We start from the raw sequence: 16,688 nt of genomic DNA on the forward strand, positions 1-16,688 counted from the left end.
GCCTCGGTCGTCCGGTCCCGGCGCCGCGCCGCCGTCCCCCTTGCAGAGCCAGAAGACGGAAGATTCCGAGAAGAAAATCGGCAGCTGAAGACTCCGGTCTTCATTAAGGTAGCGCACAGCACTGCAGCTGTGCGCCATTGCTCCCCATGCACACCACATACTCCGGTCACTGAAGGGTGCAGGGCGCTGGGGTGGGGCGCCCTGGGCTGCAATTAGAGTACCTTAACATGGCAAAAAAAACAAAACACATAATATAGTCTAATAAACTATATATGTGTAAAAATCCCCTGCCATAATATTAATAAAAGAGCGGGATAAGCCCGCCGAGAAGGGGGCGGGGCTATCTCCCTCAGCACACTGGCGCCATTTTCTCTTCACAGTTCCGCTGGAAGACAGCTCGCCAAGCTCTCCCCTGCAGTTTCCAGGCTCAAAGGGTTAAAAAGAGAGGGGGGGCACTAAATTTAGGCGCAAACTATACATGTTAAGCAGCTATAGGGAAAAATCACTTTCTGTAATAGTGTAAATCCCTAATTATATAGCGCTGTGGTGTGTGCTGGCATACTCTCTCTCTGTCTCCCCAAAGGACTTTGTGGGGTCCTGTCCTCAGTCAGAGCATTCCCTGTGTGTGTGCGGTGTGTCGGTACGGCTGTGTCGACATGTTTGATGAGGAGGCTTATGTGGAGACTTCCTCCAGAAGTCTTCCAACTGATTGTAAACCGTTGGGAAAGGCCACAGGTGGACATGATGGCGTCCCACCTAAACAAAAAGCTAAAAAGATATTGCGCCAGGTCAAGGGACCCTCAGGCGATAGCTGTGGACGCTCTAGTGACACCGTGGGTGTACCAGTCGGTTTATGTGTTCCCGCCTCTTCCTCTCATACCAAAGGTGCTGAGGATAATAAGGAAGAGAGGAGTGAGAACTATACTCATCGTTTCGGATTGGCCAAGAAGGACTTGGTACCCGGAACTGCAAGAAATGATCTCAGAGGACCCTTGGCCTCTGCCTCTCAGACAGGACCTGCTACAGCAGGGGCCCGGTCTGTTCTAATACTTACCGCGGCTGCGTTTGACGGCATGGCGGTTGAACGCCGGATCCTGATGGAAAAGGGCATTCCGGTTGAAGTCATTCCTACGCTGATAAAAGCTAGGAAAGAGGTGACCGCAAAGCATTATCACCGCATATGGCGAAAATATGTTGCTTGGTGTGAGGCTATGAAGGCCCCCACAGAAGAATTTCAGCTGGGTCGTTTTCTGCACTTCCTACAGTCAGGAGTGACAATGGGCCTAAAATTGGGTTCCATTAAAGTCCAGATTTCGGCCCTGTCTATTTTCTTTCAAAAAGAACTGGCTTCACTGCCTGAAGTTCAGACGTTTGTTAAGGGAGTGCTGCATATTCAGGTGCCCCCAGTGGCACCTTGGGATCTCAACGTTGTGTTGGATTTCCTAAAATCACATTGGTTTGAGCCACTTCAGACCGTGGAATTAAAATATCTCACGTGGAAAGTGGTCATGCTTTTGGCCTTGGCTTCGGCTAGGCGGGTGTCAGAATTGGCGGCTTTGTCCTGTAAAAGCCCCTATCTGATCTTCCATACGGACAGAGCAGAATTGAGGACGCGTCCCCAATTCCTCCCTAAGCGTTGAATTTGAACCAACCTATTGTGGTGCCTGCGGCTACTCGGGACTTGGAGGCCTCCAAGTTGCTGGACGTAGTCCGGGCCCTGAAAATCTATGTTTCCAGGACGGCTAGAGTCAGAAAACCTGACTCGCTGTTTATCCTGCATGCACCCAACAAGCTGGGTGCTCCTGCTTCTAAGCAGACTATTGCTCGCTGGATCTGCTCCACGATTCAACTTGCACATTCTGCGGCTGGACTGACGCATACTAAATCCGTAAAGGCCCATTCCACGAGGAAGGGGGCTCTTCTTGGACGGCTGCCCGAGGGGTCTCGGCTTTACAACTTTGCCGAGCTGCTACTTGGTCGGGATCAAACACGTTTGCAAAATTCTACAAGTTTGATACCCTGGCTGAGGAGGACCTTGAGTTTGCTCATTCGGTGCTGCAGAGTCATCCGCACTCTCCCGCCCGTTTGGGAGCTTTGGTATAATCCCCATGGTCCTTACGGAGTTCCCAGCATCCACTAGGACGTCAGAGAAAATAAGAATTTACTCACCGGTAATTCTATTTCTCGTAGTCCGTAGTGGATGCTGGGCGCCCATCCCAAGTGCGGATTGTCTGCAATACTTGTATATAGTTATTGCCTAACTAAAGGGTTATTGTTATGAGCCATCTGTTCGTGAGGCTCAGTTGTTATTCATACTGTTAACTGGGTATAGTATCACGAGTTGTACGGTGTGATTGGTGTGGCTGGTATGAGTCTTACCCGGGATTCCAAATCCTTTCCTTATTGGGTCAGCTCTTCCGGGCACAGTTTCCCTAACTGAGGTCTGGAGGAGGGGCATAGAGGGAGGAGCCAGTGCACACCAGATAGTACCTAATCTTTCTTTTAGAGTGCCCAGTCTCCTGCGGAGCCCGTCTATTCCCCATGTTCCTTACTGAGTTCCCAGCATCCACTACGGACTACGAGAAATAGAATTACCGGTGAGTAAATTCTTATTATATCTTTGTATATATTAAGCACATGGCAGGACGCCATTTTAACTCTACTTCCTGCTTCTTTTTTCAGGAAGTTGCTGTCCTACTACACTCGGCCATCGGATGGAGCATGGGTGTTACTGTGAATTTTGCACAGATCAGGTTTCATGTAGTGTTGCCCATGTGCACTGCACTTCGGGCTTATATACACTTTAGTAACATTTACTGAGTCGTGGGACTTCTTTATCTTTGTCTACTTGTCTGTCTCTGTACATAATGAGTAAGGCTAATGCTAACTCAAAAGCAGCTTAACTGCAACGTCTGTGCGTGTGTGTCCTGAGGGATCTACCACATGCACAATATGTTTGTAAATACAGCTACAAATACGTTCCCTTCCCCTCAGCCTCCATACCAAGGCTGGAGGATGTAATGTCGGGTTTACAATCGAAAATGGCCACGGCATGTAAGGAACGTGAGACGGCGAGAACTGAGGCTAGGGCAATGCCTCCTGAGATACCAGTAGGGGCTCAGGAGACGTCCAGAACTTTGCACAAAAGTCTAGCTCTATTCCGAAAAATAGTTATCATTTGTCGTATAACTTCCCAGTTTCAGGTATGTTGCGTTATGACGATTCAATGCCATACCTCATATCGCAAGAAGAATATGAGGAGGGTGAGGTGTGCCAGTAGTCAGATAGTGAGGTTACTGATAGCCCCGCCATTGATAATCTCATCAGGGCAGTACGTCAGGTTCTAGATTTTACAGATAATCTCATCAGGGCAGTACATCAGGTTCTAGATTTTACAGACTGAAGAACCTATTTCAAATGAAGTGTTATTTGCTAAACAACAGAGATCTCCAGTGTGTTTTCCTTATTCAGATTCTCTTAATAAACCAGAGTCTATGAATGGGAAAATCCACCGGCTGTGAATTCGCTGGTGTCAAAACTTTCACAGAGTTACCCATTCCAACTGCTACTACGCTTAAAGACCCGTCGGAGTGTAAGCTAGAAGCTATGCTAAAGTCAATGTATACATCAGCCGTGGTGTTGCTTAGATCTACTTTAGTGGGAATTTGGGAGAATAAGGCTGTAGCTGCGTGGAACACAGCTCAGGTCAGCCTACGGGAAGACCACCTTATACTTCTCACTGATCACATCTGTGAATCTGCTGAGTATCTAGGGATGTCTTCTATGGATGTCGGCCAGGTTTGTTATCCCCTTTCAGCTTCACTAGTTGCGGCACGACGTGCCCTCTGGCTGCGTTCTTGGCAGACTGAGGCAGAGGTTAAAGAAGCGTTACCTTACGCTGGCGAGAAATTGTTTGGTCCTGAAGTGGACATATGGATTTCTGAGGTACCTAGACGGTAATACTCTGGACCAGCGTTCCAATCCTTTAGACCTCAGCCCTTTCAATGCCGTGATACAGGAACTACCACACACGGTAGACGTGGTAGAGGACGTGGTTTCAACAAACCACTAACCGTCGTCAGGACGCTAAGACCATCGACAAGCCAGTGGCATGACGGGCACCCAGCCCATCTCGGATCTCCAGTTGTGGGGGCACGCCTTCAGACGTTCCATTTGGCGTGGTTCCAGACAGCAATTTAGTGTAAAAAGGTTACAAAATAGAGTTCGACTGTCTCCCGCCACTGCGGTTTTTCAAGACAGGACTGCCTGTGTCGGACGACAAGAGGGCGGTTCTGCAAATTGCCATTCAGTCTCTGCTGGATTCAGCAGTTTTGATTCCGGTCCCTGTACACCAACAAGATCAGGGTTATTATTCCAGTCTGTTTGTGGCACCAAAGCCGGGTGGCTCGGTCAGGTCAATATTGAATTTACAGGGCCTCAGTCAGTACGTCACTTACTACAGATTCAAGTTGGAATCTCTGCGGTCAGTAATTGCGGGTTTAGAGCCACAAGAATTCAGGATTGCGCTGGATCTCAAGGATGCGTACTTACACATTCCGATTTGGCCACCTCATCAGAGGTTCTTGCGTTTTGCGTTACAGCAGAACCATTACCAGTTTCAGGCTCTACCGTTTGGCCTCTCGTCAGCGCCTTGGGTATTCACCAAACTGATGTCTGTGATGATAGCTCATCTCAGATCCCTGGGAGTGATGGTAGTTCCGTACTTGGACGATCTGCTCATCAAAGCTCCGTCTCAACAGATGCTCCTCCAACATGCGTTGCTAACGCACAATGTACTAGTTCACCACGGTTGGATTGTCAACTTCAAGAAATCACATCTAATTCCGTCTCAATGACTTCAATTCCTAGGTATGATTCTCGATACGGTAAATCAAAGAATCTACCTACCAGAACAGAAAGTACAGATTATTCGTCATCTGGTACAATTAGTGCTCAAGCCACGCACAGTCTCTGTACATTTGTGCATTCGCCTCTTAGGCACAATGGTGGCGGCTTTCGAAGCGCTTCAGGTCGGAAGATTTCACTTGCGTCCTTTCCAACTGGATGTGCTCGCACAGTGGTCAGGCTCGCATCTGCAGATTCACCAGATGGTGAGGTTGTCTCCACGGGACAGAGTATCTCTACTCTGGTGGCTCAAGGTACACAATCTAACCGCAGGGAAAGGGTTCGGCGCCTGGAATTGGATAATTCTAACGACAGACGCGAGTCTCAGAGGTTGGGGAGCTGTGGTTCAAAATTGTCAGCTCCACGGTCTCTGGGCGGATCACGAAAGATTGCTGTCTCTAAATGTCCTGGAACTCCGGGCAATTTACAATGCGCTACGACAAGCAGTGCACATGCTTCGGTCTCAGACTGTTCAAGTGCAGTCAGACAACGCAACGGCAGTCGCATACATCAACAAACACGGAGGAACGAGAAGCCGCATGGCAATGCGGGAAGTAGCTCGAATCCTCATTTGGGCCGAGCATCACCAAGTGATATTGTCGGCAGTGTTCATTCCGGGAGTGGACAACTGGGAGGCGGATTATCTCAGCCATCTGGATTTTCATCCAGGAAAATGGGCATTAAATCCAGAAGTGTTTCACATGTTGGTCCATAGGTGGGGTTACCCTCAAGTGGACCTGATGGCATTTTGCCACAATCACCAAACGCCCCAGTATGTGTCCAGAACGAGAGATCCAAAGGCAGTGGCGGTGGATGCTCTCACAATCGCGTGGCCGTACAGCCTCATGTATCTGTTTCCACCGTTTCCGCTGCTCCTTCTGTTGCTAAAACGGATCAAAAGAGAGTCCGCCAGTGTCATACTAGTGGCGCCTCATTGGCCTCGGAGAGCTTGGTTCTCGGATCTCCGCGGACTACTTGCAGACTATCCTTGGCCGCTCCCGCTACGTCCGGACCTGTTACAACAGGGTCCGTTCCATTATCCTGATTTAGCGCGGCTGCGTTTGACGAGGTGGCTGTTGAGACCGCCCTCTTAAAAAGAGAGGGCATTCCAGAATCGGTTATACCAACCATGTTACGTGCTAGGAAGCCAGTTACGGCAGCTCATCATCACAGAATTTGCCGTGCATATATAGGTTGGTGTGAAGCTCGGAAGTTTCCGACATCATCTTTCAAGTTGTTATTTCTACAGACGGGGTTAGATGGAGGGACTGCATTTATCTACACTAAAGGTGCAGGTATCTGCTTTGTCAATTTACTTTCAAAGACGTTTGGCTCTATTGCCGTCTGTACGCACCTTTCTGCAAGGTGTCCTCAGAGTACAGCCTCCATTCATTCCACCTACAGCGCCATGGGACTTGAATCTGGTTTTAGATTTCTTACAGTCTTCATATTATGAACCCTTACAACAAGTGGATATTAAGTTTCTCACTTGGAAAACAATTTTCCTACTAGCCTTGGCTTCGGCAAGGCGTGTTTCCGATTTGGGTGCCTTGTCATGCAAGCCACCGTATTTGGTGTTTCATGATGCCAGAGTGGAACTTCGGATGAATCCCGCTTTCCTGCCAAAGGTAGTGTCATCTTTTCACATTAATCAACCAATAGTAGTTCCGGTGTTATCAGAAGATTCTTGAACTTTGGATGTGGTACGCGCACTACGCGTTTATGTAGCCCGAACGTCTACTGTTCGTAAGACGGATACGTTGTTTGTTCTCTATGATGCTGCCAGGATGGGTTAGCCAGCTTCTAAGCAGACCTTATCCAGATAGATTAAACTGACCATACTTCCAGGCTTACCTTCATGCTAGGTTACAGCCGCCTACATCAGTAACAGCTCATTCCACACGTTCTGTGGGAACTTCATGGGCAGCTGGTCGTGGGGCTTCTACGACGCAGCTTTGCCGTGCGGCTACATGGTCTTCAGTGCACACGTTTGTGCGCTTTTACAAGTTTGATACGTTTGCGGCATCAGCATCTAGCTATGGTCGCCTAGTGTTACAGGTGCCAAACAGCTCTCCCGCCCACGGGGGAAGCTTTGGTACGTCCCAAGAGTACTCCAGTGACCCCTAGTGGATGAAAAAGAAAATAGGATTTTGGTACTTACCAGGTAAATCCTTTTCTTTGAATCCATAGGGGGCACTGGACGCCCACCCAGAGCAGTTTTACCTGGTTTGTGGTAAGTTCAGGGGATCTTATGGTAACACATTCTCACCGGCTAGTTCAAATTTTCAAGTTCTATCAGTTATGGTGTCAACTGTTTAGTTGTCAGTAACGTTCTGTGTCAACTTTATTGTTGTCCGTTATGTTATATGTAATTCTCCATTGTCAACCTCTCTATTGCTCCTGTTCGGCTCAGTAAAAAACACTGAGGTACTCTGGGAGTATGGAGGGGAGGAGAATTACTAAATTTAAATATTCAGTGCCCTGTTCCTGCGGAAGCCATCCATATCCCAAGAGTACTCCAGTGACCCCTATGGATTCAAAGAAAAGGATTTACCTGATAAGTACCAAAATCCTATTTTCTCTAGCATGCATAAGGGATATTGGGGGGAATCTAATACGATGGGGTATAGACGGGGTCCAAAGGAGCCGGTGCACTTTCAATTTCTTCCACTGGGTGTGCTGGCTCCTCCCCTCTATGCCCCCTCCCACAAGCAGTTTAGAAAAAAGTGTCCTCAGGAGAGGATTCGCTCTCTGGAGCTCCAGAGAGTTTTTTCTTCAGTTTATTTTAAAACTTTATTTTCGGTATGCTGTTTGGGCAACAGCATACCTGCACAGTGGGAGTTTAGGGGGAGGGGGCGGTCACCGGCCTCTGTAAGGCGTCATAGCCGCTTCCCCGCTGCAGGACCACCGTCCTGAGAGGTTGTTGTGCAGCGGGGCACTGCACCTTAGCCGTCACAATCGCAGCATGCTGCACACCCCTAACGTATGGCTGAAGGTGAGGATACAACGTTGCCTACAGGCAGAGGAGGGGAATGATTACATAGACCACAGTGTAGCTGTGTTTTTGTGCTATGTCTGAAGGGTAAACTTGCTAGCTGCTGCCAAATCTTAAGATATTGCTTCTTAAGAGGTTATAGAAATTCTGTACCTTAGGGAGTGGAGCAATTATTATGCTGTAAGATCTGTGTAAATATACCAGATATTTATGTACACAGAAAAGTCTCCATTGAGTTAACTGGTAACTCATTCAGGGGATCATGGAGTCTGCCTAATACGATAATTCATGTGACTTAAGAAATTCATATACAGCCTTACCTTCCCTGCAGAGGATAGAAAGGTCTGGAAAAACCCCTAAAGTGGATAAGTCAATATCAAAAAATAAACAGGAATACCTGTTCAAAGGGGGTTGTCTATCAGAGATTGGCTTGCTGCCTCACATCACTGGGGTCGTGGGGTTCTGTGCCCATCACGACCCTATATTGTGTGGAGTTTGTATGTTCTCCCTGTACCATACCTCCCAACTTCTGTCTCTAGCAAGGAGGGACATCACCCCGAAAAGGGGGCATGTCCTATGGAAAAGGGGCGTGGCTTAGTGGGATGAGTCTCGAGCCATGTCCCCACGTTTTCGTCATTGAGGGGGCAAGCCCAGCGCTCTATGAGCTGCTGGCATGCCCCCTCTCTGTCTGCACTGAATAGAAGCATCTATTCATCGCAGAGCAGTGAGTGCAGGAGCCTCCCAACTGCCTCCCGTCCACCCTCCCTGGGGGACACTGCAGACCGCGGGTGGGACAGTTCCAAAAAAATGGGACCTGTCCCGCGAAAATCGGGACAGTTGAGAGGTATGCTGTGCTTTCCCATGAAATGGAAAACTGATGTCTAATACATAACCACAAGGTTAGAGACCCATCTCTGTAGGCTACTGGATTACGCAGGCCGTTAGTACATAGGGCCTAATTCAGATCTGTTCGCTTGCTACCGTTTTTCGCTGCACAGCATTAAGGTAACTACTGCGCATGCACCACAATGCGCAGACGCGTCGTACGGGTACAAAGCGGATCGTTGCTGTGCACTGGTTCTAGCGAAGAATTCATTCGCACAGCCGATCGCAAGGAGATTGACAGGAAGAGGGCATTTGTGGGTGGCAACTGACAGTTTTCTGGGAGTGGTTGGAAAAACGCAAGCGTATCGATGCGTTTGCAGTGCGGGTGTCTGACGTCCATTCCGGGCTCGAATAGGCTGAAGTGATCGCAGCGGCTGAGTAAGGTCAGAGTTACTCAGAAACTGCACAAGCTGTTTTTGTACAGGGCAGATGCACACGTGTTCGCACACTTGCAAAACTATAAAATACACTCCCCTATAGGCGGCTTCTATCTGTTTGCAGCGCTGCAAAAACTAGCGAGCGATCAGATCTGAATTAGGGCCATAGGCCCGCTAACCTTTAGCAGGGTTAAAAGGAGAAAGCATTGCCAGCTGGCTTTTTGCTGCTTATGCGGCATATACAGGAGTTTAAAAGCTTCCTATGCGAGGCGGTCAAAATAAATAAAAAAATTGTCCTTATAAATGCCTGTGCATTGCCTCTCGGCCTTCTGGCCAAGATCAACAGTAGTATCTGTTCTTATTAGTTTCATGTCTGATATGCACCCTGTCTGGGAGCCATATATTGTATGAAAATTTAGACAGGGAGATGGGTAAAGAGCTTGCTCTGTCCACTCCACACATTAACCGGGTACTGCAGTACTACTATGACATTCTCAGATATCCATCCATCTTTGCATACAGTTGTTGGGAAAGATGGTAGCCTCTTAGGAGGCGATCCAGTACGGAAGGTTTCATGCCAGAACATTTCAATTGGATCTCCTGAGCAAGTGGTCCGGATCACATCTTCAGATGTATCGGATCATACGCCTCTCACCTCAGGCCAGGGTTTCCCTCCTGTGGTGGCTACAGTCCTCAAACCTGCTGTGAAAGGTCGAAGTTTCGGGATTCAGGATTGGATCCTCCTCACAATGGATACGAGTCTTAAGGGGATAGGGAGCTGTCACCCAATGGACTCCGTTCCAGGGCAGGTGGTCCTCCCACGAAGCCCTACTTCCGATCAACATTCTGGAATTTCGGACGATCTACAACGCTCTGCTTCAGGCCTCTTCTCTGCTTCAGGATCGGGCCATTCAAGTACAGTCTGACAACGCCATTGCAGTGGCATACATCAGTCGACAGGGAGGAACAAAGAGCAGAGCCTGCATGCGAGAAGTGTCAAGGATACTCCTGTGGGCAGAAAGAAATGCAAGAGCAATGTCAGCCATCTTTATTTCGGGGGTGGACAACTGGGAAGTGGGCTTCCTGAGTCGTCACGACCTCCTTCCGCAGGTGTTTCGTCAGATCACCAACCTGTGGGGCTGCCCGCAGATCGACCTGATTGCTTCACGGCTCAACAAGAATCTTCGCTGGTATTGTTCAAGAACCAGGGACCATCAGGCGAGGGCAGTGGATGCACTGACGACGCTGTGGCGTTACTGGTTGGGCTACCTGTTAATGACTATTCCGTTACTCCCAAGGGTGCTAAAGAGAATCAGGCATCAAAGAGTCCAGGCAATTCTAATTGACCCAGACTGGTCTCGGAGGGCGTGGTACGCGGATCTTCTGGACATGTCTGTCGAAGACCCCTTGTTCTCTGCCACTGAGAAGAGATCTTCTTCAACAAGGTCCGTTCGTCTACCCGGACTTACAGCGGCTTCGTTTGACGGCATGGTGGTTGAGCGGAACATCCTAGCTCGCAAAGGATTTTCCAAAAATTTTATTGCAACCATGGTTTAGGCCAGGAAGCCTGTAATGTCAAAGCATTACCATCATATCTGGAGGAGATATGTTTCTTGGTGCGAGGAGCGCACGTATCCTTCTGCGGATTTTCACCTGGGACGCTTCTTGTGTTTCCTAAATGCTGAAGTGGATATGGGCCTACGTCTGGGCTCCCTCAAGGTCCATATTTCAGCCCTCTCTATTTTCTTCCAGAAGAAGTTGGCAATGTTGCCAGAAGTTCAGACTTTCTTGCAAGGGGTACTTCACATACAGCCTCCCTTTTGTGCCGCCAACGGCACCCTAGGATTTAAATATGGTCTTGGAGTTTCTACAGTCCTCCTGGTTTGTACCTTTGATGGCTGTAGAAGACAAGTACCATACGTGGAAGACGGTAATGTTGCTGGCCCTGGTTTCTGCTAGGCGTGTCTCAGAATTATCGTGTAAAAGTCTATACTTGGTCTTTCATGAAGACAGAGTTGAGGACTAGGCAGTATTCCACTTGAACCGACCTATTGTGGTCCCGTCTAGTTCTGGCTCTTCTGCTCCTCCGGAGGCATTGGATGCTGTGTGAGCCTTGAAGATTTATGTCAAGAGGACGCTCGGATCAGAAAGACTGATTCCCTGTTTGTGCTCTATGATGCGCAGAAAAATGGTTGCCCTGCTTCTAAGCAGTCCATTGCTCGTTGGCTCAGGCTTACTATCCAACAGGCCTATGTGTCGGCAGCCCTACCTGTTCCTCAGTCTCTGAAGGCCCACTCTACAAGATCGGTGGGTTCTTACTTGGCGGCTGCCCGTGGAGTCTCGGCCTTGCAACTATGCCGAGCTGCTACCTGGTCGGAAGTACACCTTTGTGAAGTTCTATACCCTGGCCAAAGAGGATTTCCAGTTTGGGCAGATGGTGCTGCAGAAGTCTCCGCATGTTCCTGCCTGTTCTGGAAACTTTGGGACGTACCCATCGTACTAAGACCCCAGTATCCCTTATGGATGCTAGAGAAAATAGAATTTTAGTTACCTATCTGTAAATCCTTTTCTTGTAGTCCATAAGGGATACTGAGCGCCCGCCTCAGTGCGTTGACTCTTATGCAAGTTTTTCTTCTGTAAAAATGTACCTGTTCAGCTGTTGCTGTTTTGTTACCAGCCGTTGCTGGTCGGTTTATGTTGTGGTGTGTGAATCTCACCACTCGTTATGTTCCTTCTCTCAAGTATGTCCATTCTCCTTCGGGCACAGTTTTACCTAGACTGGCTGTAGGAGGGGAGCACACCCAGTTGAAGAAATTTAAAGTGCACCGGCTCCTTTGGACCCCATCTATACCCCATTGTACTAAGACCCCAGTATCCCTTATGGACTACAAGAAAAGGATTTACCGGTAGGTAACCAAAATCCTATTTTTTGACCTGTATCTTTAATACCAGGACAACAATCAAGTGAGTGAAGCGACGTCTCTTCCTCTTAGGGCTGACTCTTGGGCAATATTGGCACGATATGCTGTCTGGCCGTATCGTAGCGACATATCTGGCAGTGTGTATGCGCGATTGTGCGTTCCTGCGGGTCGTATGCTATATTTTCTAGTAGGCCGTGCTGCACGGCTAACCTGAAGATATCACATGCGAACCAGGGTATATTAACGATGGACCCAACAGTCATCGTTCTGTCGTTTTAATAAAATCTTCCTGGCGTGTACGGGCAATCAGCCATGGTCCTGGACGAAGGAAATTCGGCCCGATGGGCTGTCATTCTGGTGTGTACCAACCTTTAAAGACCACCTTAGGCTGAAAAAATTGTGGTTATTTATGGGGAACGACCCAATCTTCATCCTGAAGCACCAGACTTGTGAAACTAAACGACTAGTTCAGACACCCTCCAAGTCATGGAAATGGCTAGAAGGAAAACGTGAGAGACTTGAGATCCACCGTGTCTAGAGGTTCAAAAAGACTGCTGTGATAATTTCAACACAACTCAGTTCTCAAGGAATAGCTCGCCTCACACTGCAGAAAGCTCTGCACACCCAGTAGGAGTACTAGACGCTTCTAGAAGAAACCCATAAAGAACAGGTTTAACAGGCCCAGTGATAGCTTGTTGTCGAATCAGGTTTCCCATCCTGAACAAGGTTACGACCACCCAGGCTGATCTCTGATGGGAGGAAAGTTCCAGTTTTAGTAGATCTTCCTTTATGGGAAAACATCTTGATGAAGCCATGAAAGCCTAAGATTCGTTGTATTATGACCATTTTGACAGTTCTTAACCCGAAATATGAATTTTGCCTTTAGTGGCCAAAAATTATGACCTGCTCACCATATCTAATCCTTGAGGCCTTTTTCTTTGTGCCTCCCTGAATATTCATTTATGCCACCGCAGTGATTGCTTTGCCCGCAGGAGAAGTTGTGTTCCTGAGCTTAGAACATTTACTACCATACTTTCAATTTATGGCATTACTCAGAAGCCTGACCTCTGCCAGAGACGACAACAACCTGAAACTAGCGAAGAACAGCCTCCAGAATGGAAGATATCTGTTAGTCGTCCAGTTCCATATTGGATCGAGACAGTCCATGTTGAGATTGTCTACCTTCAACCACCAAGGGAGTGAGATTGTGTGAATGGAGACCTTTCGATCTGGATGACCCTTGAACTGTGTAAAGTGCACATCCTCTGATAAAACCATCTTCCCGAGAACCTTAATGCAGAACAGAACGAATGTCAGTCTGCAAGCCAATAGACACCTTACCATTTTCTGTAACAGTCCATCAAAAAAAACTAAAAGTCCACCACCTGATTATGAAGCAGGTTTATTTTCAAGATATTTTCAAGTAAGGTAGCATTATCCTGTTGGGAGGTCATAAAGATTATAGCCAGGGCTGCACTCCTGATATCCAAGGGGCAGTCACTAAGACCAAAAAGGAGTTCCCGAGTCTGAAAATGGGTGGCATGAGACGACATTGTTGATTTTCCCAGATTGAAGCATTCAGGTGTGCTTCCATGAAGTCCATGGACAGCATGCACTGGTCCCATCCGATGTGGCTGATGTCAGATCTCAATGATTCCATCTTGAACTTGCTCGCCCAAACCAGTGACTTGAGGGTTTGAGGTACATGATTGTCTCAATGGAAGGCTTTGGTTTCAGGACCAAAAATGTTGGCCTAGAACCCGGTCTTGGTCTGATTTGCTTGCACTGTGGGGATTACCACTCTGAATAGTGGGTAGATAGCTTTTTGCAGGGGCTAGTGTTTTACCAAATCCATCGTAAGGCTGGTAATGAAAAATCTTCATCTTGGTAGTATCTTGAGAAGATTGCTGTATCCCATAGTGCCCATGACCCCAGGAATCTACAGAGGAACTTAACCACTGATCCTGGTAAAGAAACAGATTGGACTCCTAAAGAGCTACTGCTGGATTAGCTGTACCTGTCATGCAGACAAGTTGTCTGAGGACTTGGTTGCTGTTTTTTTTTACGAGATCAGGCCTGTTCTCCTCTCTGAGAGTCCACCAGAGCTAGCCGAACATTCAGAATGAGTAGCAGTAAAGCACCTTACATTCAAGAGCTGATATGTTGTAATGCCATATTCAGTTACCATCCCGATGCAGAATGGAAGTAATTTCATTGGTACACAGCCTTGAATATGTTCAGTCGATACTGTAATGGATTTGATTATTTTTCAGTCCCTCAAGTTCAGTTGTGTAAGCCAGTGGATCCTAAACTTTGTCCTGAAGAACCCCCAACAGTTAATGTTTTCCAGGTCTCCTCACAGAATCACAAGTGAAATTATTAGCTCCACCTGTGAATCTTTTAAAATGTGTCGGTGAGTAATGAGTACACCTGTGCACCTGCTAGGTGACCTGGAAAACATGAACTGTTGGGGGGTCCTTGAGGATCAAGATCGGGAACCACTGGTGTAAGCGCTTATACCAGATAAGACAAGAAGCTTCTCGCCATACTGAAACGTTTCTACAGTAGGTATTGTGGCTTCATCAGGGGAATAGGGAGTAGCATAAACAGAGTAGATATTTTTAAAGATTCAAGTCCTAATAGAAACTCAATATTCCCTTTGGTCCTATTGTTCCCCAGTGAGATGAATGAACTGTGGGGTTTGGCCCAACTAATATAATATCTATTGTTTGTGTTACAGGGTATTGGATGCTACATGTTCCGTATAGATGACTTCGATGTGGTGGACGCAACCATGCACGGCAACGCAGCCCGATTCATCAACCACTCGTGCGAGCCCAACTGCTACTCGAGGGTTATCCATGTGGAGGGCCAGAAGCACATTGTAATATTTGCCCTGCGCAGCATTTACCGCGGCGAGGAGCTGACCTATGACTACAAGTTTCCCATCGAGGATGCAAGCAACAAGCTGCCCTGTAACTGTGGTGCCAAGAAGTGCCGCCGGTTCCTCAACTGAGCGACAGGAAAGCCTGGCAGCAAAAACTGTGTGGAGGTGCTGGCACTTCCAAGCTCGGAGCAGACAGGCCCACCAGCCTCCCAGACTGGGCTGTGTTTCTGCTTCTCTCCTTTCAGAAAGCTGTACATATTGGAGGTTCGGAAGAGAGGAGAGCATTACAGGAAACCGCACTTTACCCTCTGTCCTGCCTGTCCCCACTAGGCTACAGGGCGATTCCTCTCCTTCCTCTCAGGGTCTTCTTTGATTTTCTTCTCTCCGGATTATGCCTCTTCCCTGCTGCTATATTTCAGTACTTGCCCGCCCCTTCTTAAGCTTGCACATTTTCGGGGAATGTGTACGTGTGTGTGTTAAATTAAGGAGGGTGGTGGGGGGGAAGGGGTTAGTGCTACGACGTCAAACAGCAAGGATATCTAATTTTCTTTTTCGCATCCTGATCTGTCATTTTTTTTTTTTCTCAAAAAGTTGAGCTCACTCCCATCTCAAGCTATCCATTCTTTGGGGAGCACACAAAGTACTTTTCCGGGGGGGGGGGGGGAGTGACAATCATTTTTAATCCTTCTGCTGCTACTTACATGACCTTCCAGGCCCTGCAAGGGTTAACGTTCCCCAGCTTCTCTTCAGCTCTTCGTTTATAGAGTCATTTTACCCATAGTACCCTCAACAGAGTGCACCGTCTTTTTCCGGACTATCTCCTCGTTCATCCTTCCTCGTCTCCAGAACTTTTCTTCATTTTTAACAGGTTTTTTTTTTTTTTTTTTTTGTTTCGTGGGGGGGAATGAGTGGCGAACATATTGCAGTTTCAGAATTTAATCTAATAAAGTGGACAGCGTATTGAGGATCGAGTGTAAATAATTGTATAAAGATTTGTAAGAACATTGTTTTCTATGCACTTTTTTTTATTTAACTTGCTGGAGAATAATAATGTTTCATGTTTCACCTCCTGTTTAGCATTTTAAATAAAAGGAACAATTTGCCATGTGTGTGTTTGGGTGCTCGGCATAAACCATCAGTATATAAAATGTGGGAACTGTGATGTGCACTGGTCAAGTTTAAAATATAAAACATAATGTTTATTAATGACTATAAATCATAGAAATCCCCACAAAGCAAGCTCAAAAAATGGATATAGATATATATATATATATATACGCAAAAGAAAGTGTTTACAATTACCAGGAACTTTATAATGTCACAATATGTAGAGGCTGAACACTTATTTTCTCTTTCATCCACTAGGGGACACTGGAGTCCTATACAGTAGGGGTGTGAAGCTTGCAACCGGAGGTGTGGCACAATCTAAAATTAGCATTGTCTGCACAGCCGGTTCCTCCCCCTTCACATCCCTCCTCCCTCAGTTTGGAAAATTGTGCCAGGAGGTACAAGCACAGAAAGGAGCTCCTGCTCCATACAGATTAATTTAATTCTTTATTATTATTTATTTATTTTCTCTTTATTTATACTGGCCCAATCCCTCCTAACTAAAGGGAGGGTGCAGGTTTTTAAAAGATAAGATGGTAAATGCCCGATCCCACCTAAATGAAAGGGGGTGCAGGCTTTATCAGATGAAAAAGCTGCGTCCCCCTAAAAAA

The 16,688-nt window shown here is 47.2% G+C and overlaps 1 protein-coding gene and 1 non-coding gene across 3 annotated transcripts in view; both read left to right on the plus strand.

Annotated features, from left to right (window-relative positions):
• KMT2B (lysine methyltransferase 2B) overlaps nucleotides 1–16,077 on the plus strand; it is a 175,439-nt gene extending 159,362 nt beyond the window's left edge. For both annotated transcript variants that reach the window (XM_063942182.1, XM_063942181.1), the window contains exon 37: nucleotides 14,824–16,077. In XM_063942182.1, coding sequence (XP_063798252.1) covers nucleotides 14,824–15,099 — 276 coding nt within the window. In that variant the 3' untranslated portion in view covers nucleotides 15,100–16,077. The remainder of the gene's footprint in view (nucleotides 1–14,823) is intronic.
• On the plus strand, nucleotides 9,476–9,664 carry LOC134967796 (U2 spliceosomal RNA). The gene has a single exon (XR_010189165.1). It is a non-coding gene; the product is annotated as a U2 spliceosomal RNA (small nuclear RNA).
• Nucleotides 16,078–16,688: the final 611 nt, after the last annotated feature.

Source organism: Pseudophryne corroboree, chromosome 10 (genome assembly GCF_028390025.1).
Source record: "Pseudophryne corroboree isolate aPseCor3 chromosome 10, aPseCor3.hap2, whole genome shotgun sequence".
Lineage (NCBI taxonomy): Eukaryota > Metazoa > Chordata > Amphibia > Anura > Myobatrachidae > Pseudophryne > Pseudophryne corroboree.